Source organism: Lathyrus oleraceus, chromosome 6 (genome assembly GCF_024323335.1).
Source record: "Lathyrus oleraceus cultivar Zhongwan6 chromosome 6, CAAS_Psat_ZW6_1.0, whole genome shotgun sequence".
NCBI classification, from domain to species: domain Eukaryota; kingdom Viridiplantae; phylum Streptophyta; class Magnoliopsida; order Fabales; family Fabaceae; genus Lathyrus; species Lathyrus oleraceus.
Genome location: NC_066584.1, coordinates 204,615,178 through 204,643,050, shown reverse-complemented (window position 1 = coordinate 204,643,050; position 27,873 = coordinate 204,615,178). Strand labels below are relative to the sequence as shown.

At 34.4% G+C, this 27,873-nt stretch overlaps 1 protein-coding gene across 1 annotated transcript; it reads left to right on the top strand.

The window, feature by feature from the left end:
- Nucleotides 1–1,709: 1,709 nt before the first annotated feature.
- Nucleotides 1,710–25,481, top strand: LOC127091614 (uncharacterized). The gene is made up of 9 exons (XM_051030299.1): nucleotides 1,710–2,416; nucleotides 3,881–4,027; nucleotides 10,221–10,598; nucleotides 12,803–12,907; nucleotides 15,810–15,950; nucleotides 16,680–16,883; nucleotides 17,097–17,189; nucleotides 17,340–17,451; nucleotides 25,023–25,481. Exons 1-9 carry the CDS (start codon nucleotides 1,955–1,957, stop codon nucleotides 25,064–25,066), a joined length of 1,686 nt encoding a protein of 561 aa, XP_050886256.1. The 5' UTR covers nucleotides 1,710–1,954; the 3' UTR covers nucleotides 25,067–25,481.
- Nucleotides 25,482–27,873: the final 2,392 nt, after the last annotated feature.

Sequence of the window (27,873 nt, the reverse complement as noted above, 5' to 3'; positions counted from 1 at the left end):
AAACGTTACTTTATATTTTATCAAACACATAAATTCTTCTGGATCCCTTAACTAAAATCCGTTTAAAATAATTTGATTCGACAAAAGAAAATCAATCATATAAAGCCACAACATCTCTACACGTCGACTCCATCGCAAAACAACTCTTATATGTTCATCTTCTCCCGTTCTCAAAATCATTATCCCTTCACTTCTATAAATTTTCAATCTATTTTAATATTACAAATTTTTATTTACAAATTTTTTTCCTAAACTTTTATGTGGTTTTAATAATAGTATTTTGATAAGTTAACCTAACAAATATAATATTAACCATATATTTATTTTAATTTTTCTTTTAACTATATCCCTTTATTTTTATAATTCCTTATTTATAATTATAAAATCAATCTTTGTTTTTAGATGTGATTATAATTAGACACGTGGTTGAAAAGACCGACATTAAAATTTAGTTAAAAATATGGTTGAATTTTATATTTTAAGTTAATTTAATACCATATTAGTTATATATTTAAATAATTAATTTATGGTGTATTAGACTAATCTAAACATACTTAAATAGAAAGAAAATAGAGAGAGATAATTTTTGAGATTTTGAAGTAAAAGAAGAGATTCAAGTTCAAGATTTTGGTAAAATCTAATTAATAACTTATAATCCATGACTGATAGTTGATACTAATTTATAATTGATGATAAATAACTGATAAATTAATTAATGTATTTGATAAATTAAATATTCTACTAATGGATATATATAAAATGACATAAAAGAACATTCCTAATTATTAATTTAACGAGTCTATTATATTTTATATATTATTTTTAAATTAATTTTTATTTGATAAAATAAAATATAATTATAAATATTATAATATTATATATATATATATATAATTATATAATTATATACTTATATAATTATATATATATATATATATATATATATATATATATATATATATATATATATATATATATATATATATATATATATATATATATATATATATATATATATATATATATATATATATATATATATATACTCTCTCCCTCCCTCTCTCTCTCACACACAAAAATATAATCAAATTGATATACATTCTCTAACAAAAATATAATCAAATTGATATACATAAATATTAGTGATAAATGGAGAATAAGTGAAGAACGATTATAATAGAGAGCAGTGATAAAACTGATGAGGAAGAGAAGGAAGATGACATATAAAGGACTAGAAAGAAAATGGAGAAAAATTGTAGTAATATATTTATGAATGTTTTATATAAAATTTGATTTTTTTATGCTTGCAGTTAAAAAATAAATATTTATTTTATTTAAATTATATAAGAAAAATTAAGTATTAGTTTAAATAATAAAAATTAAAGTAGAAGAAAAATAACATTAAATAGTTATAAGCTAAAAAATTATTTAAAAAATATTTTAAAAAAAATAAAAAACTTGTAAATTTTTTTAAAAGCTCGTGTTAAAAAACCACAAAAATATTCATTTAAAATAAAAAACTATCACCTTAAGTATAATTAAGAATATGTAAATCATTTTTAACTTATAAAATTAAGAATAGCAAAATCACTTTCTCAAAAAGAAATAAAAAAATTCCACATCTCTAGAATCAAATTCTATTTAAAAAAAAATTACATTTCTAGAATCACTATTGATATTTATTTTTAACATAATATCTAACACTAAAAAGAAACATTTATTTGATCAAAAACATGGATTCTCACTCTCAACTCAAACATTGTTCGAAATAATTTGGCATAGTTCCACAAAACCCAACCACATACAGCCACGTCACCACACCCCTACACGGCGACTCCACCGCAAAGCAACCCTCGTCTCTCCATCCTCCTCCTCTAATTTTCCGATCTATTTCACTCCACCTTATTGCCACCTCTCTCTCTCTCTCTCTCTCTCTCTCTCTCTCTCTCTCTCAATGACGGACCCAATCAAACCTTCCACGTCACGTGGGAGCACCGTGATTCACCCAAGACGCGAGCCATTCGAGTTCGGTCTCTTACCAATCCCAAAGCTCATCTTCTCCGATCCCACACAATCCCTAATCACATTGAAACAGAAGCTTCTCGACTCTTCCTCTAATCATCGAGTCGACTCAGCCATAATCTCCGATTCTCTCCAGATCTCCGCCGACCAAGCTAGACTCCTCCTCGACACCCTCGCCTCCGTTCACCACTCCGATTCTGAACCTCTTGTAAGGGCTCTGCCTGGCCAAAACGACGCCGTTGGTGCTGACATTCACGATCTGGTTCTGCTCCTTTACATTCAATCCTACAAAAGGTTGCTCCCCCGCTCTCACAAGGACTCTGCCTCTGTTGCCGATGTTTGGCCTTCTACTTCTGCTTTCGATGGTTACTTTTCTGCTCTCTCTCCTCTTCAGGTTAAGCTCATTTCTCAATTTCGAATCTCAATCCTTGCAATGCAATCCAATGCATGAAATGTAGTTAAGGTTCAGCATCAATTATTCTAGTATTTTTGTACCGTTTGAACTTTGTAGCACCGTGTGATTATGCTTAATTTATTCACTTTTTTAAATTATTACACTATTCTAGTATTTTGTGATTATGTTTGAATCCAGATATATTTTAGATTTTGGATATAACATATGTGATTCTGTCTATTATTTTTGTTCTATTTATGTTTCCATATGAAGTTGCTAACAAGCTTGTTTTAATTCTTTAAGCTTCTTGTTGGCCGAAAAAATGGTTTTTCAGTTTACTTCAGAAGTTTTCTTAGATAAGTTTTGATTAACCTGAGAGCATGAGGAAAAAATATGGTAGAAGTTTTTGAATAATTTAGTACTAATACGCCTAGCAAAATAGTCTATTGATATGTATGCTAAATACGATTTAGGATAATAGGAATTAAAACTAGTATTAACTCATGAGGAGGGTTATTGTGGATCTGGCGGCTATCTCCTGCACCCTTTTTGGGGATTGGATAGAATCCGACTCCCATGTTTGTTACTTGTTCTCTGTCCTCTAATGTCTTGTATGGGATCTTTGGGTGGTTATGGGTTCAGTTGGCTCTTCCTAGGAATCTTAGGACTCTTTTTGAATTTTTTTTTTTATCTTTAGGGGTTAAGTCCAAGTCTAGAAGAGTTTTTGCCATGATTTGGCATGCAGTCATTTGGTCTATTTGGTTAGCGAGTAATGAGATACACTTCTCTGGTAAGATAACAAACGTGAAAGAGTTGAAAAAGAAGAGTATTTTTTTTGCTTGGAGTTGGTTCTGTTGTCGGTAGTCGGTCATCTGTGAACTGCTTCTCCTTCTCTGACTGGCTTCAGAATCCTATCCAGTGTCTTAACCAATAGCAGTTCAAGAGGTCTGGCCTGCTTTGGAGTGTTCAGTGATTCAGGTGTAGCCTTGGTGTTTTTTGGTCTGTTGATGGTGGGTCTGGTGGTCTGAGTTCTAGCTGGCGTACTGTTGGGTGGAGGTTCGTAGTGCAACTGCTGTTTTTGGACTTTGTTTTTGTTTTGTTGTAGTTGGTTTTTCTCGGTGTAGCTTGCTTTTGGCTGCTTCTGTTCTTTGTTTCTTTGGTTGGCTTTTGTTTTTTGTAGTCCTTGTGCCAGTTTGTCGGTTGTACTTTCTAGGTTGTTTTTTTACCACATTTTATTATATATATTATTTTTCCATAAAAAAAACTCATGAGATACAATGCGTCTAAGAATGCAGTGAAACCTATGATACAATGATTTCTAGTTATTCTTGAAAAGTGGAACCTTAATTTTTTTTCCTATTTGGAACTGATTCTGAGCTATTTTGAGCTTGCTAATATGGACAGACATTAATAATGTTGATGCTGAATAGTGTTAATTCTGACGTCAAATTCAATGTTTTGCAGCTTATGCGCAGCAACAGTAGGCGTTTTATGCCCTCGCAGGCTGATGAAGAGGCACATCAGTTATTGTATCTACAAAAGCACATGGCTAACATTCTATCACTTCTAGCAGAGCACGGCGAGAGTCAAGGGGAAGGCGAAGAATTACAGGTTGGTTTGTTAATTTACTTTGTGATACTTATGGTTTTGTAATTTTACCAATGTTAGATTATTTCATGTCTATTTTATAAAATGAAATACAACCAGTTAGTCACTCTGATTTCCATGACTGGAATAAGTATCCTGTTTTTATGCCATTCCATGGAAGTAGCCTATATTACTTGAATGTTTGTTATGGAAAACTAGCGTCTAAAGGGATCCACTTTTTTTTAATGAACATGCGCATCAAAAGTAAAAGCGATTTTTTTGATTAGTTTTGATTTTAATTTAAATTATTTGTGTAATAAACTTGGTGAATAAACTCATTTAGAAAAGAAAAATATTGTATAAATTGTGAGAAGTTATGTTAAAAAGTTATCCTTATTTCAGTTTCTTTTTATTTGAAATGTTGTGAAGTTAATCATTTATGGGGTAATTTTGGTAGAGAAAATTAAGAAATTATTTAAGGGACAATTTTGGAAGAAAAATAGGTCATTCGGTAATCTTTTCTTTTTGCTTAAAACATCAATTAGGTGAATGGAATAAAACTACTCTATTATGTGGAGAAGATTGATTTTTGTCAATTCTAGTATATTGCACTTTGTATTTCTGATTTTCATGATATAGCATCAGGCTACTAATCACGAATCCTGACATTCACATTGAGATTTAACTTGTGAATAAGTAACTTATTTTTGAATAGTGAATCATATCTTATTATAAATTGTAACTTGTTAGATGCATTATCAATAAAAATATGGTGTTTTTAAAAAAAAAAACAAGTCACATGACAAAATTATAAGCTGATACATCATATACTAACGTCAAAATAATTTAATATCTTTATTAAAAAGAAATGAGAAAAAAGGGGCATGTGCGGTGAGTGTAAACTAATTTTGCAATACATAGACATCAAACTAGAATTGGCAGTTGGTAGTTATTTTTTTAAAGATGGTTATAATATAGGTTTACACGGCAATGCAATGGGCTTTCATTGGATGACGGTGTAAAACTATTCGACGCTGTCGATGCATGTTCATTAAACTGAAATAATAATAATAATAATATTACCTCTGATTTTTTATAAGTCGTTTTGGACTTTTCACACGTATAAAGAAAATGAATCATTGTTGTGTAGGAAAGAGAAATTAGGAAGGATTTTACAATATTTTTCTTCAGGAAAGATAAATTTAAATAATTAAAAGAAGAGATGATAATAAATGCTTAAGGGTGTATAATAGAAAAAATAACATTAATGCTTCCTTAGTATTGTGAAACGACTTATATGTTAGTACAATTTTTTTCTTCAAAACAACTTCTAAAAAAAACGGAGGGAATAATAATAATAATAATAATAATAATAATAATAATAATAATAATAATAATAATAATAATAAGTTGGTCATCCCAGTCTTTCCAAACTACATAAGTTGGTGCCAAATTTATCGAAGGTATCTAATTTACATTGTGAGTCGTGTCAGATAGGGAAACACACTCGTGATCAGTTTTCCAATCGAGTCAATAAACGAGGTTCGTCCCCTTTTGCTTTAGTTCACACCGATGTTTGGGGTCCCTCGCGTACTGTCTCTACTCTTGAGTCTATGTATTTTGTCACCTTCATTGATGATTTTTCACGTTGCATGTGGTTATTTTTAATGAAGAATAGATCTGAATTATTTTCTATTTTTGAAAAATTCTATCAAGAAATAAGAACTTAATTCGGTGTGTCTTTCCGTACCTTAAGAAGTGACAATGCCCGTGAATATTTATCCCAACAATTTCAAAATTTTATCTCACGCAATGGTATTCTCCATCAAACATCTTGCCCTCACACACCTCAACAAAATGGGGTAGCCGAACGCAAAAATCGACATCTTGTAGAAACCACTCGGACGCTACTTCTCCATGGTAATGTTCCACTTCGGTTTTGAGGGGATGCTGTGCTAACTGCATGTTACCTTATAAATCGCATGCCCTCATCTGTCCTTAACAATAAAGTCCCTCATTCAATCATTTTTCCCAATTCCCCACTTCACCCAATTCCTCCCCGACTCTTCGGGTCCACATGTTTTGTACACAATCTCTCTCCTGGTCTTGATAAACTCTCAGCTCGATCACTAAAGTGTGTCTTTCTTGGTTATCATCGATCCTAACAAGGTTATCGTTGTTATTCACATACTCTACAACGATACCTAGTATTGGCCAATGTTACCTTCTTCGAGTCGGTTCCATATTTCGAGTCCAGTCACGTAACTCCAGAACCCATTCAAGAAAGTACTCCCACACCTTTTCCGGCAGTTATTAATGTCCCGCCTACCATTATCCCCCATCAGTCTAGGGCTCCTGACCCACCCACTTCTCGACCACTTCAAACATATCAACGTCGTCACCCAACGCCTGTCGTCCCTGTCCCCGAAGTCATACATGTCCCTGAGGTCATTCAAGACTCTCCTTCGACGCCTCCGCCATAATCGGATCTGATCTTGCAACCTAAGTCCGATCTTCCGATTGCCCTTCGAAAAGGTATACGTCAAACACGAAATCCTTCTCAACATTATATTGATTTATGTTATCATCGTCTTTCCCCTTTGCAGTATACTTGTTTGTCTTCTTTGTCTTCTGTTTCTATTCCTAAAATTCCAGATGAAACATTATCTCACCCTGAGTGGAGGCAAACAATGATTGATGAAATGTGTGCTCTTCAAAACAATGGTACCTGAGAACTGGTTCCTCTACCCCATGGAAAATTTTTAGTAGGTTGTCGTTGGCTTTATATAGTGAAGGTTGGTCCAAATGGTAAAATTGATCGATTTAAAGCTCGCTTGGTAGCTAAAGGATACACTCAGATTTTTGGATTGGATTATAGTGATACCTTCTCGCCTGTAGCCAAGGTGACATCTGTTAGACTTCTTCTAGCCATTGCAGCCATTCGACATTGACCTCTTCATCAACTTGACATCAAAAATGTTTTTTTACATGGTGATCTTGAAGAGGAAGTATATATGGAGCAACCACCTAGATTTGTTGCTCAGGGGGAGTCATCGAATATGGTGTGTAGGTTACACTAGTCTCTTTATGGTCTTAAGCAATCTCCGAAAGCTTGGTTCGGCAGATTCAGCACTGTAGTACAACAGTTTGGTGTGGTCCGTAGTGAAGTTGACCATTCTGTTTTTTATCGTCACTCAGTCCAAGAGTGTATTTATCTTATTGTGTATGTAGATGATATTATCATAACTGGTAGTGATCAGCAGGGTATACTCCAGTTAAAACAACATCTCTCGAATCAATTTCAGATAAAAGATCTTGGTAAACTTCGCTATTTCTTGGGTATTGAGGTAGCCCAATCTAAAGATGGTTTGGTGATTTCTCAGCGGAAATATGCTATGGATATTTTGGGAGAAACATGTTTGTTGAATGCTAAACCAGCTGATACTCCTATGGATCCAGGTGTCAAACTACTACCCAATCAGGGGGAGTCTCTATCTGACTCAGGAAGGTATAGAAAATTGGTTGGAAAGTTGAATTATCTCACAGTCACTCGTTCAGACATTTCTTTTGCAGTTAGTGTGGTAAGTCAGTTCTTAAACTCCCCTTCTCAGGAACACATGGACGCTGTTATCCGGATTTTGAGATACATCAAATGTGCTCTAGGAAAAGGTCTAGTGTATGAAAATAAATGACATACTCAGATAGTTGGATACTCCAATGCTGATTGGGCATGGTCACCCATTGATAGACGATCCACCTCTGGGTATTGTGTACTTGTTGGAGAAAATCTTATATCCTGGAAAAGTAAGAAACAAAACGTAGTTGCAAGATCAAGCGCCGAGGCAGAGTATAGAGCCATGACAATGGCAACATGTGAACTTATTTGGTTAAAACAGTTGCTCAAGGAACTTCAAATTGAAGAAGCAAGACCAATGACACTTATTTGTGATAATCAAGCCGCATTGCACATTGTTTCAAATCCAGTCTTCCATGAGAGGACCAAACATATTGAGATAGACTGTGACTTTGTCAGAGAGAAAATTGAATCAGGTGACATCGTCACAAACTTTGTCAACTCTAATGATCAATTGACAGACGTGTTTACAAAATCTCTGCGAAGCCCCAGAACTAATTATATATGTAACAAGCTTAGTGCATTTGACTTATATGCTCAAGTTTGAGGGGGAGTGTTGATATTTGTAAATATAGTATTAAGAATATTTGTATATCGAATAGTCCCACATCGATTATATCATGTAATTAGTATAATCTCTCTATATATAATAAAGTTTCCGTAGTGCTTTTCAAAACACACGGTTTATTCAAATGTCTCTTAGTCTCTTGTATTTCAACAATAATAATTGTTAAGAGTCCCACATCGGACAATATATGGCCTGAACATGACTTTATAAGTGGGGGCAACCCTCACTCTACCAACCGGTTTTGTAGGGTTGAGTTAGGCCCGACCACATTTCTTAACATGGTATCAGAGCCTGGTTTAAGATCCAGTGGGCCACCTACTATGGTTTCTGCTATCGGGCCACCCACCATTTATTTCCACGCTCCAGATGTCCAGTCCTGGACGTGAGGGTGTGTGTTAAGAGTCCCACATCGGACAATATATGGCCTGAACATGACTTTATAAGTGGGGGCAACCCTCACTCTACCAACCGGTTTTGTAGGGTTGAGTTAGGCCCGACCACATTTCTTAATAATAATAATAATAATAATTCAAGATCCAAATCATGAATCAAATAACAAAAGAAAAATGGCTGGCCGTAAAAAGTTCGACAAAAAATGGGTGACCAAACTAAGTTTAGGCAATGATTTATAAGAATTAATGAAATTAATCAGCTAATCGGGATTGTCATAGAGTATCAGAATTCAAGATGAGATTTATGACCATAATAGATACACACTAGGGATTCAAATTGATTGGGATTGTTTTTGTATTGAATCAAGATACGACTTTTATGTGTAGTAAGATACTGATAATGCCGAAGAATCCTTGTGGAAGGCAGAAGACATGATTCTATAATATGTACGTAGTATGCCGTATTCTTGTTTCACTTATTCCCCCTCTGTCTCATAAAAAGTGTCTTATTTGCACTTTTTCTCTGTCTCAAAATAATTGTCCCTTTAAAATACCAATGCAATATTTATTATTAATTTGGAGTGGGGGTGTTTGCACGTGTGAATCAATGTTTTGGGAAAATGCTACCATATATTGTCAACATTAATGTGACTAATTAGTGCTAACAAATGTGCCATTAATTAAATAGTGCTAACAAATGTGCCATTAATAAAATAAGAACATTATCAGATGGCTTACCCCTTCAGAATTCCTGCCAATTTATATGCCCTTAGTAATATCTCAAGCAGTTCCAATTCTGTTTGAGCTTTAATGCCTGTTTGTATCCACGGTGGAATGCCGCACCCACCGTGCGTTTGGCCACTTCTCTAATTTGGAGTTTCTAGTTTTCACGTTTTATTTGATTGGATTGGGATGTGAGAAAATAAGTGCCACCGCCAAACCAAACATAACTTTAATGTAAGTTATTTGACGATTCATCTGACATCAAGAGAATTTGGTTGGATGATCTTCATTTATTTGGTTATTTCAATATACTGTAATATCTAGTGAAATAAACTGTAACATCTAGTGAAATATACTGTATATATGTGGCCGGTTATTAAGAATGAGGTTGAGGTAAGCTTTGGTAAAATTGAGTTTGAGATGCCTCGACCTACAGTGCACTAAATGAAATCAAACATGTTGGTTTATATACATGTTTGTGCTAGAGATTGCTGATATGACTAGAATAAAATGGACAGTTTGTATGGACAACTATGCTGGTAGTTGACTCTTCCTCTTTGTTTGGAATCAAAACAATTTTATCATAATTTAATAAGGAATAGGATGTTGAACATGCATCAGCTTTGTATAAATTCAATTTTAGTTTCACATGCATTTGACAATGAATAAATTATTGGCATGACATATTGTCTTTCTCTTAATCAATTAAACTTCATAGGATATGGTATGTAGTGTTAAATAAAGTCAAGTAAGGAATGTCTATAAACTTATAATTTTTCTTTTATTGTAGGTTTTATCATTGAATTTTTAAATTTAGATATGTCTTTTTAGTCGTTAGGCCTACTAGTATTATGTTTTTAGACCTATTAGTATTATGCTCATCTGACGTTATTGTCTTAGGTTTTAACTATGGATAGATTTGAGCACATTGGGTTCCTGGTTCAGTTTGGCGATAAGGCTGAAGGAAACTGTTTAAGTCAATCATCTCCATTTTTTGCGAATTCGGATCCCGACATGCCTGCCATTCCTGTTTCTGTTACGCAAGTTCATGACTGGCTTATGCAAAATATAACTTCTGCTTTGGAACATATTTCTGAAAGGACTTCTGCAAAGGAAAATGGGCCAGCCAGTGGCACTGATCAAGATGTTGCTATGACTGATGCATGCACTGTCTCGGTTAAGTTTTCAGCTAGTACCAGGGATTCGTGTTTCATTGAAGGGGTCTCTAAAGCTTCTTATGTGAAGCATGCATCTGACATGAAATGTTCATCTGTTAAGGTTTGTTTCTAAAATGTCTTCTTCTGTTAAGTTGGAATTTTAATTTTTCATATTCAACGTTGCTATCATCTTTGCAATTATATTTATAACCTTCAAATATCTCCCAAACTATTGATCTTAAGTAGGAGGCAAGTTGAAATGAAATTTGGAATGTTGTTATATCCAAATCATAACTACAAAATTGGTTTTTACATTATATAGACTAAAGCTCATAATTAGTTTTCTAAGATTAAGCCAAATCACTGATAGTAAATCTGTTATAATATAGGAAATAAAGTTACGAATGTGTACCATAGAGAATATAGACATGCAAGAAAAATTAAAGGAATTGAATCCATAACAGCTCTCACGAGGCTATTTAACTATTCGTATTATATTTCTTATATACTTACAAAAATGGACTTATGTTATGCATCTAATTCTAAACTTGTTGGGTACTAAGCCATTCAATTTCCAACTTACCACAATGAAAAAGGACCGATGCTTTCGATTGGGCTTAACTCATGGAGTTTTGTGCCTGAATTTTGAAATTGCTGGATTTTGTGCTGTTGAAAGTGTAGGATTTAGCCCGTGAAGGAGAAAAATAGAGGAGAGAGAGACACTGAATAATATGATATTAGATTGAACAAATGTAGTGTGTAAAATACGTCGAAAAATATTTTGAAAATGATTAATTGTGTTAAGCATGCAAGTAATATGAATATGAACATATATACAAACTCTAAACTAATAGACCTGATTAACGAGCCTATTAATAATTACATATTTATAACACTCTCCACAAGCTGGTGAGTGAATATTTATCTTTCCCTGCTTGCAACTAAGTTGACTGAATTCTTCTGTGGGCAATCCTTTTTGATAACCCATCTGCCAACTATTGCCCATATAAGGGATGTAGGCAGTTTATCACTTTGATATGTAGTTTTTTCTTGATTGATAGAGTGTTGGTCTAGTCCTGTCATGTTGAATATGATTATGAACAATAGTAATAGTTGATTTATCGTTACTCTCCACGTCTCATTTTTAGTGTCCCTTTTGCAATATTTCTATGTCTCAAATTATTTGTCCCTTTAGAATACCAATGCAACTTTTATTAATTTTTTCAACTAATATATATATCCTTATTTATTGTATTTCAACTCAACTTACTTCAATTACTAAAAGCATTTTAGTAAATGAACCTCATTTTATCATTGTAATCAACATGACTAATCATTATCTTAAATAATGTGCAAAACTCAAAGGGAAACACCTAGTATGAGAGGGGGAGAGTACAAAATAACTTTATAGGACCTTTATTATTGAATAATAATGTCATCACCATAAATAAGAAATACATATAGTTTTCCCCCTAATGAATGTTTAAAGAAAAGTGTATGGTCTCCTCTGTAGTGCTTAGAGCCCAGGCACATCATTGCTTTTGTGAATCTCCCAAACCATACTCGAGGTCACTGTTTTAGCCCACATAAAGCCTAACTCAATGTACACACTTTGTTTGTTCCACTTGTGGGACCAAATCCTGAGGGAATCCCGAGGTACACCTCATAGTCTAAGTCAAAGGAAGTAATCACAACAAACAGCCACAAAAGAACAAACTACTGGTGTCAATGGGCATGAGATAAACAGCACCTGTACAGACTAGTGAATAATGTTCGTACACACTGGTTACAGCGACCTTAAGAATGGTGAGTAAGGACTGTACATACATGTGAACGGTAGCATATGAATGGTGACCATATGAGCTGGTGAGGAGAACCATACAGCTAGGTCAACAGTGCCGACTCATTCAGCAGGCAGCGACAGCACTAGCAAGAAAGTTGGTACAACGAAATTTTCAAACACCACATTGGAAACAGCTAACAATGTCACAATGAAGATGGCAAAGAGAACCACAATAACTGTGGCTGCCGGCTAGGTTTTTATGTAGAAGCAAGGTCTCCAAAACCGGAAGTCGTGATACCGATGTAGGAATTAGGTCTAGTGTACTGTAGTATTAATATACGTACTATTAGTACATGTTACTCTGCCTAACCTCAATTAAATAAGGAACCAGATTTGGAAACCTAATGAAATTGGAAAACAACTCTGTCATCATTATTAATGTATGTATCTTACTACACATGTTTTAGATGTTGAGATGTTTGTTCAACTTATTATGGAAAGTGTTCTGTTAATGATATTATATTTGTGTTTGGTCATTGCAGGTTCTAAATTGCCAAGAGTCTACCGTCTATGTCTTAGCACCTTTGAGATATGCCATTGTCTATGGATGCTCAGATGCCACAATAGTTCTTGGAGCAGTTGGCAAGGTAAATGATATCTGTTTTCTGCTTTTTAAGAGGTGCATAATAAGTCTAATAATGTATTAGAACATCTATGGAATTTACCTTCTAAGAGGAATGTGGGAAATGATATTTTATTTTTGTGCTTTCATGATTGCTTTCATGATGTCATCCTGAGTGGTAAGTGAAACTCAAAGAACATGAACCTGATATGATAATTGTCCATTTAAAGTGAATGAGTTTTTCTGTGTGCAGATTATTAAAATTCTAGTAGGAAAGAGAAATGAGAATGGAACTGATTTTTTCTATTAAAAATTCTCTTACCAATGTAACCCGGACTATCATTAATGGCTGTAGTATTGTATAACCAATATATTAACATCGTTTTAGCATCCATTGTATAGCTTGGGTTATGCATCCGTTTTTTTTGCCCTTTCATTTATATATGCCGATGTTGCTACCAAGTCGCTTTAGCGCTGGATCGCAGAGAAGCGATGACATCCAGCCGGTAAGCCATGTTCATCAGGTGTGGCAGCCGCAAATTGCTGCGAAGTCACATTCAAAATGCTTGTTTGCATCCACAATTTGGTTAAAAGAGTGAGATCCCTCAATTACCCTCATGTTAACCGTTCAGTTTATTTTAAGGGTATCCTGATCATTTCGCTATATTATAAGTGCCTGATTGTCTTCTTCTCGAGGGTGAACCCTCTCTTCTCCTTCTGTGTTTCTACCTATGGTTTATCTTTCTCCTAATGCAAAGTGATAACAACTCCACTTCTGGTTTGGACTTTTCTCCTTCTTCGGTGTTTCGCGTTCTGCGGAACCTCTGTTCTTCCCTGTTTCTTCTTCTCCTTTTTCTTCTGCGAAGCTCTTCCATTCTTCTGTTTTTCTAATCTTCTGCAAAACTCTTCTGCCTCTGTTTTTCTGGTCTCCTCTGAAACTCTTCTGCTTCAGTTTTTCTGGTCTTCTGCTAAACTCTTCCTGCTTCTGTTTTTCTTGTTTTCTGGGTTGTCATTTTGATTACTTTTTCAACTTTAATCAGTAACTAAATTATATTGGGTTTTGATTTTTCATATTATTGACAAAAAACCAAAGTTAATTATAGTTATCAAGTATGATTACACTTTAATTTTGTGTAATTATGTATCTTGTTGGGGTTAATGTTTATTTTGTATATTGTTTTTTTGTCTATGCAATAGCGCATATCCCGCTATAGCATTTTTGGGGTCTTGTGCCGCTATTCGAAATTGCCAACATAGATACATGCATTGCCTGTTGGTTAGCGAGAAGATATTATAAGTTGGGATGGAAAAGAAATCCTTATCCGGAAGTAAAAACCGTCCTGGCCCGGGCACATGGCTAATAGCTTAACAGATACCTGCGAATAAAATAAACATATATTTCGACTACCTATTAGTTAATGTATATGGAGGCCATGATAATAGTATCCGTTTCTGTGGATATCAGTAACCCGTTTGTAAACTAGTAAAATTATGAAAAATATTAAATTACTTATTCATAAGTATTACTTACATGAAAGAAATCCTAACCTAATTTCATAATGTGTTTATTGTTTGATTAATAATTTTTGTTCTAATAGTAAGAGTGCAATGTATTAATGATCTCTTGTGTTGTTAAAAGAGGAGGAAGAAATTCTACATAAATACAAAAAATAATAATTACATGAATGCATTTTTTTGGAAAAATTGATATCCACAAATACTTGTGAATTCGCTACCCCGTCTAGCATATATTTGCTTGGATATGGAGCAGATACATACAATCATTTCTATCCAACTGGACAAGTCACAGATGACTACTATCCGTACCTGTAGATATCTATTGTCATCTAATTACAATGAAAATAGAAATTTGGCCTTTAAGAGCATAATTTTTAATCATCTTTTACACATTTATGTTCATGTCATTCTTAGAGAATATCACCTGTTTGGAGTTTGGATTTGGAGCATTTGAAGTGGTATACTAACAACAAAAGTCTTTTCTCACTCGGTCGATTTGGTTACATGGATCAATTTATACCAGTTGCTTTAAAAAGATATTTCAACATAATTTACTAATCATATTGAGTTGATCTTCTGTATATTAAATGAAAGATATAAATCCTACTTGTTTTGTTTCTAATAGAACTTCAAATATGGACATTATGGAATCAAAGATGTTATTATTAGGTAAACTTCTCTGAAGAAACTTGCCAAGGATCAAGACCCATGGTTCAGAATGGCAGAGATCAAAGAAATTCTGCAAAATTCCCCGAAATGGCAGGATTGCATTTTCAGTTTTGGGAAATAGTTACCCAATCAACTTATACTGTAGGTTCTTTCATATGTACATCCTAAACTTGTTCTATTCCTCCCCTCGCCCAGACTTCTCTGAATTTCCTGACACACCATCAGATAATATGAATTCGAAGAATTTTTTTTTGCAGTTCTTAATGTGGCTCATCAAACTACGTGCTGCAACTCCATTAGAAAGAAACTTATTAGCCATTCATTAGTTAGCTACACTATTGGGTAGTCTAGTCGCGCACACACTGTTAATATAGAAAGACTTATTACAATTTAACAATTGTACTTATGGGCCTTTTTGACATATGCTACATTTTTTTGACATAGTCTACAATCTCGTCCATTCTATTTTTTGTTTTTGAATTTGTTAGTGGATAGAAATAGGTAAAATTACTTGGACTTTCACCTCTATTCCACATTTTAATATTTTTTTGAAATAAATCTCTGCAGTACTTACATCACTAATGGTTTTGATGACTGTTCTATAACATTCAAATTAAGATATTTAGTTGGTACTTGGTAGGTTTTGGGATATGGTTAATCTGTCTGTTTGAGTATTAGAGTAACTGATGCTTTATTATGAGTGCTGAAGTTGATCTTCACTTTTTTGTTGTTGTTTACAGGCTGTGAGAGTCGAACACTGTGAAAGGGTTCATGTGATTGTGGCCGCAAAACATATTTGTATTGCCAACTGTCGTGAATGTGTTTTCTTTTTGGGAGTGAACCAGCAACCTCTTATAATTGGTGATAACCATAAACTGCAGGTGAGCATCCTCAGACCCTCCCTCTCTGTTTTTATTGTTTCTACATCTCTTTATTGGTACAAAGGAGGAGCTACATCCCAAACAAACTACAACTGTTTCTATACTTCATCACAGTAATTTATGACTATATCGTGAAACAAGTCTGAGGCAAAATCAGGGTTGCTCATTTAGCCAAAGATTGTAAAAGTACAATCCTATAGTAGTATTGGCAGTTGTTGGAAATACACTACTTAGGAAATGCCTACCCACCCAATTGCCATACTCTACTACTCTTCGTACCTTCTCCCTTTCTCTGCTTTGAATTATTTTCTCTAACAGAATCCACACCTCACACCTTCCTTGCTACCATGGTTCTACCCACCACGTGCAAGAAGATTGCATCTTAAATTCCCATCGTAAGTCATAACCCTTGTTCTCTTCTGACAGTACAAAGCATCTGAAGCCTGACATGTAATGCTATGGTTAATATAAGTAAAAATAAATAAAAAAGGTTAATTCATCCATACAGTCTTGCGATGCTATTATATTTGACACTGCAAGAATAAGCATCCGAGCCTGTTAAACATTCAGTAAAATTGTTATTTTTATTTCTATTTTTCATCGACAATTATGCAGTTATGCTTCTTATAATGGTATTAGCTTCTGATAAGGGTATGGATATTTTCTCTAAAATCTTCACTCTCCTTTTTGAACTTATTATTTGAGATATTTTCTCCTGTTACTTGTCAGGTAGCACCATATAATACATGTTACCCCCAGTTGGAGGAGCATATGAGTGAAGTTGGAATTCTGCCCACAGTGAACAGATGGGATGAAGCTCTGGCTTTGGGCATTCTTGATCCACATGATTCATTATCTCATCCAGCTGGTGTATCTGATGTTCAAGCTGAGTCTGCTACACGAGTGGACCCTGATCAGTTCACAAATTTTGTGGTATGACTGTTAGACTCAGCAGGGAATGTTTTGATTTGTATCCTGTGACTGTTCTATAAAGATGTATGGATGAAGAGGGGTTGAGATGTATCTTTTTTTGTTCTTTTCCAAGTTTTTTTAAATATCTATTTTATTCTTTATAGCTAATTTAAAAACCATATTCTTTTTCTATTTTTCATAGAGCTCTTATTTCTATTTGTTTATTGTCTGCAGATTCCAAACTGGCTTGCAGGAGAATCCATTGGATCTACAAAAGACAACCCATTTGCATTACCAGATTCATATGCGGCGTCTCAGCATAAAAATGTATGTTTACTAGGCTATTTGTCGAACATATATATATATATATATATATATATATATATATATATATATATATATATATATATATATATATATATATATATATATACGTTTCAATTGGTTTAATTGAATAGAATTGTGTATTATTATCAGAAAAAAAACTTAGAGGAGATAAGGCGGCTAATACACGAAGCTTCTCTAGAAGACAATCGTAAACGAGAATTGACGTCTGTGCTTCATATGTACTTCAAGGACTGGTTATATGGTAACCTTCATTCCTTTGCTTTTATGTCTTATACTCCCTCCATCTCTTCTCATTGATGACCTTTGGTCCAACTCCATGTGCTTTGTGTGTGAGGGGAGGACAGGATTGTGTAAAGAGAGAAACAACACTCAAATTGTTAGACAAAATCCTTGGAGTTTGATGCTTGACCCTTAGTTCTTGTAGAAGTGACTCGAGCTATAGGATCTCAGCAGTGGTAGCACCCCATGAAATACGCATCTAGAATCGCATTATTTGAAGCATTAAAATTTGGTACTGAGTGCAATCACCGTCTAAATGTCATTCAAAATTATATTAGTTCAGGTACATGACATAGTACATAAGAACTAATATAGTGAATATCTAATACAACTAATCAGAAATACACAGCGGAAACTAAACAAAAGACATCTAGGTCTTCAAGTCTGCAGGTCGTCTTGCCATTCCTTAATCCTTCTTCGAATTTCCTAAAAAACAACATGATTGGGGTGAGATAACTATATCTTAGTGGAGTTCCCTATTTTATGGGTCAACTCGATTCTATAGGGTTCACTATCCTTATTTGCATCTTTCTAGCACTACTTTCGCTTACTATGCGTAAAACTAAGGATCAAAGCATTTAACTTCACACTTAACGTGAAAGATGACTTCCTATTTAACCTTGGCATGCAGAACAACAAAAGCTACAGATTTTGGCCACATTGAGTCGAATATACGAACAACTAAATCCGCTGTCCTCAAGGCTGATTCTTATGGATGTTACTGCCCCCTTAGCACGAGACCATGTCCACCAAGACAGTATCCAGCATTACCTGCCTCCTTGGTTTCAGGATCATGCCCTGCTAAGACGGTATCCAAAGGTCTCCTATCTTCCTACTTTTGGAACTTACTCTCCTGCGTTTCGAACCACAAATTAGCCAAGACGCAAGAATCGAACTTTCACCTACCGGTTCACATTATCTCAGAACCCTTACATCAATTTCTATCAAAGATTGAAGTGTCATCACTTCCGGACTTTCTCACCGTCAGATTCTTCATTAATCCTAGGGCTCACTCACTTACCAAATATTATTCATTAGGCAAGCATTCACATGCATATCATTATGGTTTTCCTTTAACCTAAATGATTATTCTAGAATCTTACTCTATTATTTGTCACCGGTTGAACGGTCGACTTCCTCGCAACTACTACACAACCGATTAGAGTTTCGTATACCACACTCACATTCAGCGAGTATCCAACTGTTTCCGCCGGTTATCTTAGACGACACCTGCACACCATTAGTCGTCGACTATGACAAACATCCAAACATCAATTAGGGTGTGATTCGGGTTCATGCCATTTCGTCATAATCCACGTACCATTATAGATCAAGCAGTGAAACATGGCATATAAACATGCTATGACTTAATTCATACTATTACACAACTCTACACTAAGAAATCCAAGTAGGGCTTTACATGCCACCATAATCATAATTAATCATAAATAAGCATTCAAGCATATTATCACATCATTAATCAAACCAACTAGGGTTCATGAAATCCAAACTTTCTACCAGAAACTAAGACATACACGCCTCACTTTACTTCACCATAGGGTAGAGCATTGAACTAGCTTTCCAACGCATCCGACGCGTTCCAAACGGAGTTACGAAACTCATTTTATAGTGGTTACAAGGTGTGCAATCGATTGCTGTTTTGATGCAATCGGTTGCTGTCTGCATTCTGTCTAAACATAAAGCAGAAACATGGGTGCCATTGATGTTCTAACACCATTTCAGACCCCCAATCCACCATAAATCAAACCCTAACATACACTAACATGTTTAGAGGATCAAAACACACAAAGATCACACATGCAAGGCATCAATACATGAACACACCAAATTCATCACGCATTCACAAAACAAGCAAGTTTCACATAACCTAAGCATGGATTCTACCATTTCACATAACCTTAACATGCAATGGCTATGAATTACCTAGAACCCCACCTTAAATTGTTAAAACCTGGAAATTGAAGGTGGAAAGATGAAGGTGACGATGATCGAAGCTTCACAAACTTTCTTCTTCTTCAAGGTGTTAGGATCTTCACACATGCAATGGAAATCCCACCCAAGCTTGCTCCAATTCTTCTTCCCTTGATCAATACTTCAAGCTTGATGAAGAAGATGAGATCGTGATGAGAAGAAATGATGATCTAAACTTGCCTTGATGCTTTCTCTTCAAGAAACAAACTAATGCTCACACATGTTAGTGTATATTGCAGAGGAAGGCCTGGTCACAATGGCATATTGCAGAGCTCCTATATCAACCTAAACAGTGTTGAATCACAAACATTGTCAGACCCAACTTTGGTGACAGTGGCCATATTGGCTTTGGTGAGAAGGTCTCTTATGTATTTAGCTTAAGACTTAAGTAGATAACCATTAGGTAGATGGTGAACCAAGAAATAATCTAGCCGTCAAAGATCTTTTAGGCATAAGGAGAGATTGTGTCTGCTAATGAGTTAGATAAAAGCTTTAGAATCACGTGATGATGATATCATTCACATATACTAAGACAAAGCTGCAATGCCCTGAGTTGTGAAGTGTTGGAATTAATAGCAATTATGAAATGTTTGAATCAGTAGCAATTATTAGTATTGGAAGTTGTAGCAATTTATTTAGTCTTGCATCTGGAAAATAACATCCATGCACCTAGGAAATAGCATTGTTATTAATCTCATTGTAATTGTAAATGTAAATTGCATTTCTAGTACTCCCTCCGTCTCATAATAAGTGTCTTATTTGAGCTCTGCATGGTTTTTAAGAAAATGATTAGATGTGTTGATTTTAATGATAAAATTAATATCATTTACTAAAATACCATTATTTATTATAGTTAATGGAGTAGTTGAAAAAAATTAAAATTAATAAATAGGGGTATAGCAGTGGAAAGACATTTATTGAGACATGAGAAAAGTATAAATGATATACTTTTTATGAGACGGAGGGAGTAATATATATAAATATGATGGATCAGTTGAGTGCAAATCACTCAAGCATTTCACAAATATTTTACTTCCTCTGTCCCACAATGAGTGTCCCATTTGGAATAGATGAATGTTTCAAAATGAATGACCAATTTCAATTTCCAATGCACTTCTTCCAATTTTACCCTCTAATTAATATTACTTTCATTATTCCAAATATATAATAAGGGTAGTTTAGTAAAAATATCATTCTCTCTCTTTTATTTATTTATTTATCTTAATTTATGTGAAATGGTCAACTGAATCACTCATTGTTGGACGGAGGGTGTAATACTCTATCAACATCTCTTAATATGGTATCCAAAGTTGATTAATTTTTCTTCTAAGGGTTTCTATCTCTGGTCCGTAGAACCCTTGAATCTTCCTTGGTCTGTATAAAAATAAAAAATAATATCCAAACAACACTTCTTCAGTCCAAAAGTCACTGTTGCCTTCATTTTGTCTCCATCTTGAGTTGTTGCTTGCTGGTCCACTCAATTTTTTTTAATTTTAAAAATGGACCGTCTTCAATGCACACATATTGCAATAAAATAGGTCACACTAAAAAAATATGCTACTACTCTCTTCATGATTTTCCCAAAAAATCATTTCATAGGTCGACTATCTCTGGTGTTCATGCTTCTGCGACCTTCATATCTCAATCTTGTTACAATCACAATCTTGTTACAATCACAATCTTTGGATGATTGATTTAGTGCCTCTGATCATACTGGTGGTAATCATTCCTTATTCTCTTCCATTTCCTCTCTCAAATTTCCTCACTTCATAACTCTAGTAAATGGTTCTAAAGTCAACGCCAAAGAAATCAGTCATGTTTCTATCATTCTTTCTATAACTTTGAAATCTGTTTTGTTTATACTTGATTGCCCTTTTAATTTGATCTCCCTTAGCCGACTTACTCATCTCTAAACTGCTTTTGATGTTGGTTCATTTACTATGCATGAAAGTGAATGATAGAAACAAGAAAAATATGATGAACACCGAGTATTATGTACTATTTATTGCAAACGGTTGAGCTTGAAGCTCTTACAATGGTGGATGAAACAGAAAATGTAATACATAGTTCCATGAACTCCTAAACTAGAGCAGAATTGCTCCTAAATCAGAGAGTAACTTTCCTAACAACTTTATCACAAACTTTCTGAATGAATATTCATTTCCCTCCTCTTTCTTTAATAACAGAATAATCCCTTAAAATCAGGGAATCCTCTAACTTGACTATTATCCTTACATCTTTTAGAAGCTGTGTTGATGTGGATTGACCTCATCGATTGGGTCGTCACACATAAGAACTCGGTGTCCTATCAGTATTCAGTACATGTTGAATGTTTGGTGCAGGACATGAATCTTTATTACCTACAATCAGCCCATCATATGGAAGAGTAAGAAGAATGGCTAGGTTAAACAACTTTACCACTAAAAAAAAGAAAGCGAAAAGTCCAAATTATCCTTAAGATGTTTTAATTTTAAAAGGTAATTTTGACTTCTTAAGTGGGGAAAAAAATTGTCCAGAAACCGCTACTGCGACCCGTGAAAACCCTAGAATTGACCGCGATCCTTTTCCGCGTCGCCACAAACCTTCCCACCACAGACAGCCTCCTCTCCGTTATCGCGGCGCTCCAGACCGCTATTGACTTCTCTGGCTAGAAGTTGAGATGGGAAGGTGGAAAGTTACTTACAGAAAATGAAAACACGAGTGCGGTTACATAGGAAAAAAAGTAATAGAGAAGAGGCTATTCAAAAGAAATGTCTGAACGAGTGACTGTGAGATAATTCAACTTTCCAACCAATCATCCAATTCCTCCCCGAGTTTTCGGATCCACATGTTTTGTATACAATCTCTCTCCTGGTCTTGATAAACTATCAGCTCGATCACTAAAATGTGTCTTTCTTGGTTATCATCGATCCCAAAAAGGTTATCGTTGTTATTCACATACTCTACAACAATACCTCATATCGGCCGATGTTACCTTCTTCGAGTCTGTTCCATTTTTCGAGTCCAGTCACGTAACTCCAGAACCCATTCAAGAAAGTACTTCCACGCCTTTTCCGGCCGTTATTAATGTCCCGTCTACCATTATCCCCCATCGGTCTATGGCTCCTGACCCTCCCACTTCTCGACCACTTCAAACATATCAGCGTCATCACCCAACGCCTGTCGTCCCTGTCCCCGAGGTCATACCTGTTCCTGAGGTCATTGTAGACTCTCCTCCGACGCCTCCGCCATCACCAAATCCGATCCTGCAACCCGAGTCCGATCTTCCAATTGCTCTTCGAAAAGGTATACGTCAAACACGAAATCCTTCTCCACATTATATTGATTTATGTTATCATCGTCTTTCCCCTTTGCAGTATACTTGTTTGTCTTGTTTGTCTTCGGTTTCTATTCCTAAAACTCCAGGTGAAGCTTTATCTCACCCTGAGTGGACGCAAGCAATGATTGAGAAAATGTGTGCTCTTCAAAGTAGTGGTACCTGAAAACTGGTTCCTCTACCCCCTGAGAAATCTTTAGTAGGTTGTCGTTGGCTTTATATAGTGAAGGTTGGTCCAAATGGTAAGATTGATCGATTTAAAGCTCGTTTGGTAGCCAAAGGATACACTAAGATTTTTGGATTGGATTACAGTGATACCTTCTCGCCTGTAGCCAAGATGGCATCTGTGAGACTTCTTCTAGCCATTGCAGCCATTCAACATTGGTCTCTTCATCAATTTGATATCAAAAATGCTTTTTTACATAATGATCTTGAAGAGGAAGTATATATGGAGCAACCACCTGGGTTTGTTGTTCAGGGGGAGTCATCGAATGTGGTGTGTAGGTTACACAAGTCTCTTTATGGTCTTAAGCAATCTCCGAGAGCTTGGTTTGGCAGATTCAACACTGTAGTACAACAGTTTGGTGTGGTCCGTAGTGAAGCTGGCCATTCTGTTTTTTATCGTTACTCAGCCCAAAGGTGTATTTATCTTATTGTGTATGTAGATGATATTGTCATAACCGGTAGTGATCAATAGGGTATACTCCAGTTAAAACAACATCTCTCGAATCAATTTCAAACAAAAGATCTTGGTAAATTCCGGTATTTATTGGGTGTTGAGGTAGCCCAATCTAAAGATGGTTTGGTGATTTCTCAGCGGAAATATGCTATGGATATTTTGAAAGAAACAAGTTTGTTGAATGCTAAACCAACTGATACTCTTATGGATCCAAGTGTCAAACTACTACCAATCAGGGGGAGCCTATATTGACTTAGGAAGATATAGGAGATTGGTTGGAAAGTTGAATTATCTCACAGTCACTCGTAGACATTTCTTTTGCAGTTAGTGTGGTAAGTCAGTTCTTAAGTTCCCCTTGTCAGGAACACATGGATGCTGTTATTCGGATTCTGAGATACATCCAGTGTGTTCCAGGAAAATGTATGAAGATAAAGGACATACTCAGATAGTTGGATACTCTGATGCTGATTGGGCAGGGTCACCAATCGATAGACGGTCCACCTCTGGATATTGTGTACGTGTTGGAGGAAACCTTATATCCTGGAAAAGTAAGAAACAAAACGTAGTTGCAAGGTCAAGCGCCATGACAATGGCAACATGTGAACTTATTTGGTTAAAACAGTTGCTCAAGGAACTTCAAATTGAAGAAGTAAGACCAATGCCACTTATTTGTGATAATCAAGCTGCATTGCACATTGCTTCAAATCCAGTCTTCCATGAGAGGATCAAACATATTGAAATAGACTGTCACTTTGTCAGAGAGAAAATCGAGTCAGGTGACATCGTCACAAGTTTTTTCAACTTTAATGATAAATTGACAAACGTGTTTACAAAATCCCTACAAAATCCATGCGAAGTCCAAGAACTAACTATATATGTAACAAGCTTGGTGCATTTGACTTATATGCTTAAGCTTAAGGGGAAGTGTTCATATTTGTAAATATATAGTGTTAAGAATATTTGTATATAGAATAGTCCCACATCGACTATATCATGTAATTAGTTGTAATCTCTCTACATCTAATAAAGTTTCCGCAGTGTTTTGCAAAACACACCGTTTATTCAAATGTCTCTTAATCTGTTGTACTTCAACATACTCGATAGTTTTGGGGCTAGAGTGTATCATCTGAGCTTGGGAGCTTCTGTGTCTGGTGTGTGTAACATTGCTTCATAGCATAATACTAATATACATAATGCTAATATATGTATATTAGTATTATGCACACTACAATTCTCCATCAGTAATAAAATACCACAGAATGTTTGTATTCCATTTCCTCTTCAAAGCATAATAATACAAACATACACTTAACTAGAGAATTTCTCTATAAGTAGTTTTCGAAATAAAAGAAGGAAAAATGTTATAATTTAACAGATGATGGAATAGAGAGTATTTTATATGTAGATTAACAGCATCTAGTCAAAAAGGAATTTGGTTAAGGAGCATATTGCAAATGGAGGAGCTTTATCATGTTTGCTCTGACTAATATTGGCAAATCAAATAGATTATGCTAATAATACTTTTATTTCTATTTCTGTGGTGCAGCTTCAGGAAATATTCGTCAACTTTACTGTCTGCAATCGGATTAATCTTCCATAGAGAATATATTTATTATACACAGTTAATGACATTGAAGGGCAAAGGTTTTGGTTTCCTTTTTGATACTTCAGTTTCGCTTGCCAAATTGCATTGGTCGCACAGGTAGCTAAAATCAGTTGACATGAGTTAGAGTGCTCAACCTTCTTATGCAGTCAGATATATCACTCTGCACAGAAATGGAACAAAAATGCAATCAGTAATCTGATTGTTATGATTTTCTTTTTGTGAAATAATTTCTGTAATATTTTGTTATTCTAAATTATCGGCCTTCTAGAAAAAAACAAAAACAAATGACTGCAATATCTATCTAGAGTACTAGATTTTTTCGATTTTCAACTTTTCCCCGTTGTAAGTCAAGAAAAGAAGAAAAGAGGGGTTCAATGTGATTGAGGTCCTTATGGCTTATGATTGAGGTTCAATGTGAATTTTCAAGTAATCACAAGAAAAGAAAGGTTTGAGCTGTGTTTGAAAATCTAAAACCATAACCTTTTTCCCCTCAATTACTGTTAAAAAGTAATTAAATCAAATAGAGTTAGGAAACTCAAATTTTGCACTTGAATCGACCAGACACTCATATAAATCCATTAAGTAGAATATATGGCAGAAAGTAAAATCTTATCACATGATTTTTTTGTTGTTGTGGGAATAATTTTAAGATGGAGGGATGTTCCCGTAAACCTAACTTTGTTTCAAGAGTAATTGCGGATTCTTATATTCCAAAGAATATTTATGTAAACAAGATAAATCTGCATCTTGTTACAACATCTTAAATATACATGTTGACATGGCTTAGTTTAAAGGAAATGGGAGTCTAAGATTTATATAATAGACTTTAGTTATTCACCCGATAAAAACACTTAATTTATATTTAATTTTTCTAATTTTTTCTTATTCTTGTAGTCTTTTGTTAGAGAATTGTATGGGGTAGTTAAATATTTGTTTGGTAGAGTATGAATGTAGTGAAACCTTGGGGTGATAGAAGGCAATCTATTTGTTTTAACAATTTTTGCATAATAGTTATTTTTAGGTTGTCATTTGACGACGATCATTATTTTTTATCCGGTTAGAAGTTTCCATTTTATATTATTGTGTTAACGTGATTCTTAATTTTTTTGGTGGTATTATTGTGTTTCTTCATTTTTTTTGTGTCTGTTTTTTTCAACAAATAGTGTCAATGTCATGCTTTTCAAGTGTAGTGAGACTTCATTTTAAAAATTTGATGAAATAATCAATTTTGTCTTGTGGAAAATTCAAATAAAAGATATTTTCATACCATTAGGATTATGTAATTTCAACGCGAATAACGAAAAGTAGGAGGAACTAAATTTCAGAGTTTTGAGTAGAATTTACGAGTCTTTGGCTCAGAATATTCTTAAGAATGTTCTTTTTATGTTGTCAGTCAAACTTTGGAAGAAACTTGAAGAACTATATTAGAGAAATGACAGTTCAAATTGTTTTTGTTGAAAGAAGTTTCATAGCTTGTATATGGGTGTAAATACAAATGTATATGATCATTTAAGTATCATAATTAATATTCTTTTATGAATTAGGAATTGTTGGAGTTAATATTGATGATAAAGACAACTTTGAGACTCATATGGTCTCTTCCATCTTCTTATAAGCATATTAAAATTGTTTTGATATATGAAAATGAGACTTTTAATTTTAAAGAAGTTGCTAATAAAATTATTTCTGAAGAAAGAAGATTGAAAAATGAAGATAATTCTTTATCAAAACTCAGTATTGGTAGTTAGAGGAAAACCTTATATGAAGAAAAAAACAATGAAATGGGTGAGAGGTATTGGAAATGTGGAAAGCTTAAGCTTGTAAAAAAATAAGTGTTTTGATGGAGTAATGTTATAAAAGACTTTGAGTCAAATGCTATAAATGTGTCTCTTGCTTTAGGGGACATTGATATTTTTTGAAAACTAAGACGAATGTTAGCATGAAATTTTTCAATATTATAGAAAAGGATGAGCTATTGCTAGCGGATTATCAAATAAAAATTAATTGACATTATTGTAAAGTGTGTTATGAGCTTATGTCGGTGGTTGAAGAGTTTTCCACCAACATAAAAGTTGCACTATAGTTTCTGTCTAATTTTTAACATGTAGAAATTATTGGAGTGATTTAGATTCAAGTGAAGTATACCCTTCTTCCGGTGGAGTATGATAGTTTTTAAATTATGATTGGTGATGACAATGTATTTTTTTTAGCGATGTAACTTTAAGTGACTATATTTTTTATGGTGGGATGTGATAGTTCTTTTGAGCTCTGATTCTCTACGTAGACAATTGAGTTTGACATATTATTTTTAATCAAGGTGAAGATTCTCGATGTTAGTCGAAAATATACATTTAAAAATAGTCTTATATCGCTTAGTTTTGAAAAGGAAGGAGACCAAAACTATATAATAAACTCTAGTTTTTTTTCACCATCAGTATCTGACCTACTGGACCGACTAATTGGATTCGGGAATGAACTCTGGCATCAAGTGGTTCCAACCCTTTATCAAACGCAGTTGCGGGGGATAGAACCGTAGTTCTCTCTACCAAAGTGTATCAGTAAAAAAATACTTTAAGCTTGTATTTGACATTTTGTTTTAATTTTTTTTATACTCTTGTGTTAGAGTATTGTGAGAGATAGTTAAATATTTTCTTTGAAAAATGTGAGTGCAATGGAGTCTTATGTTGTAACAACTTTTACATAATATTATTCTCTTGTTATTTGATAATGACTGTGACTTTTTCCTCTGATTTAGAATTTCCATGTTATATTGTATTGTTATTGCATTCCT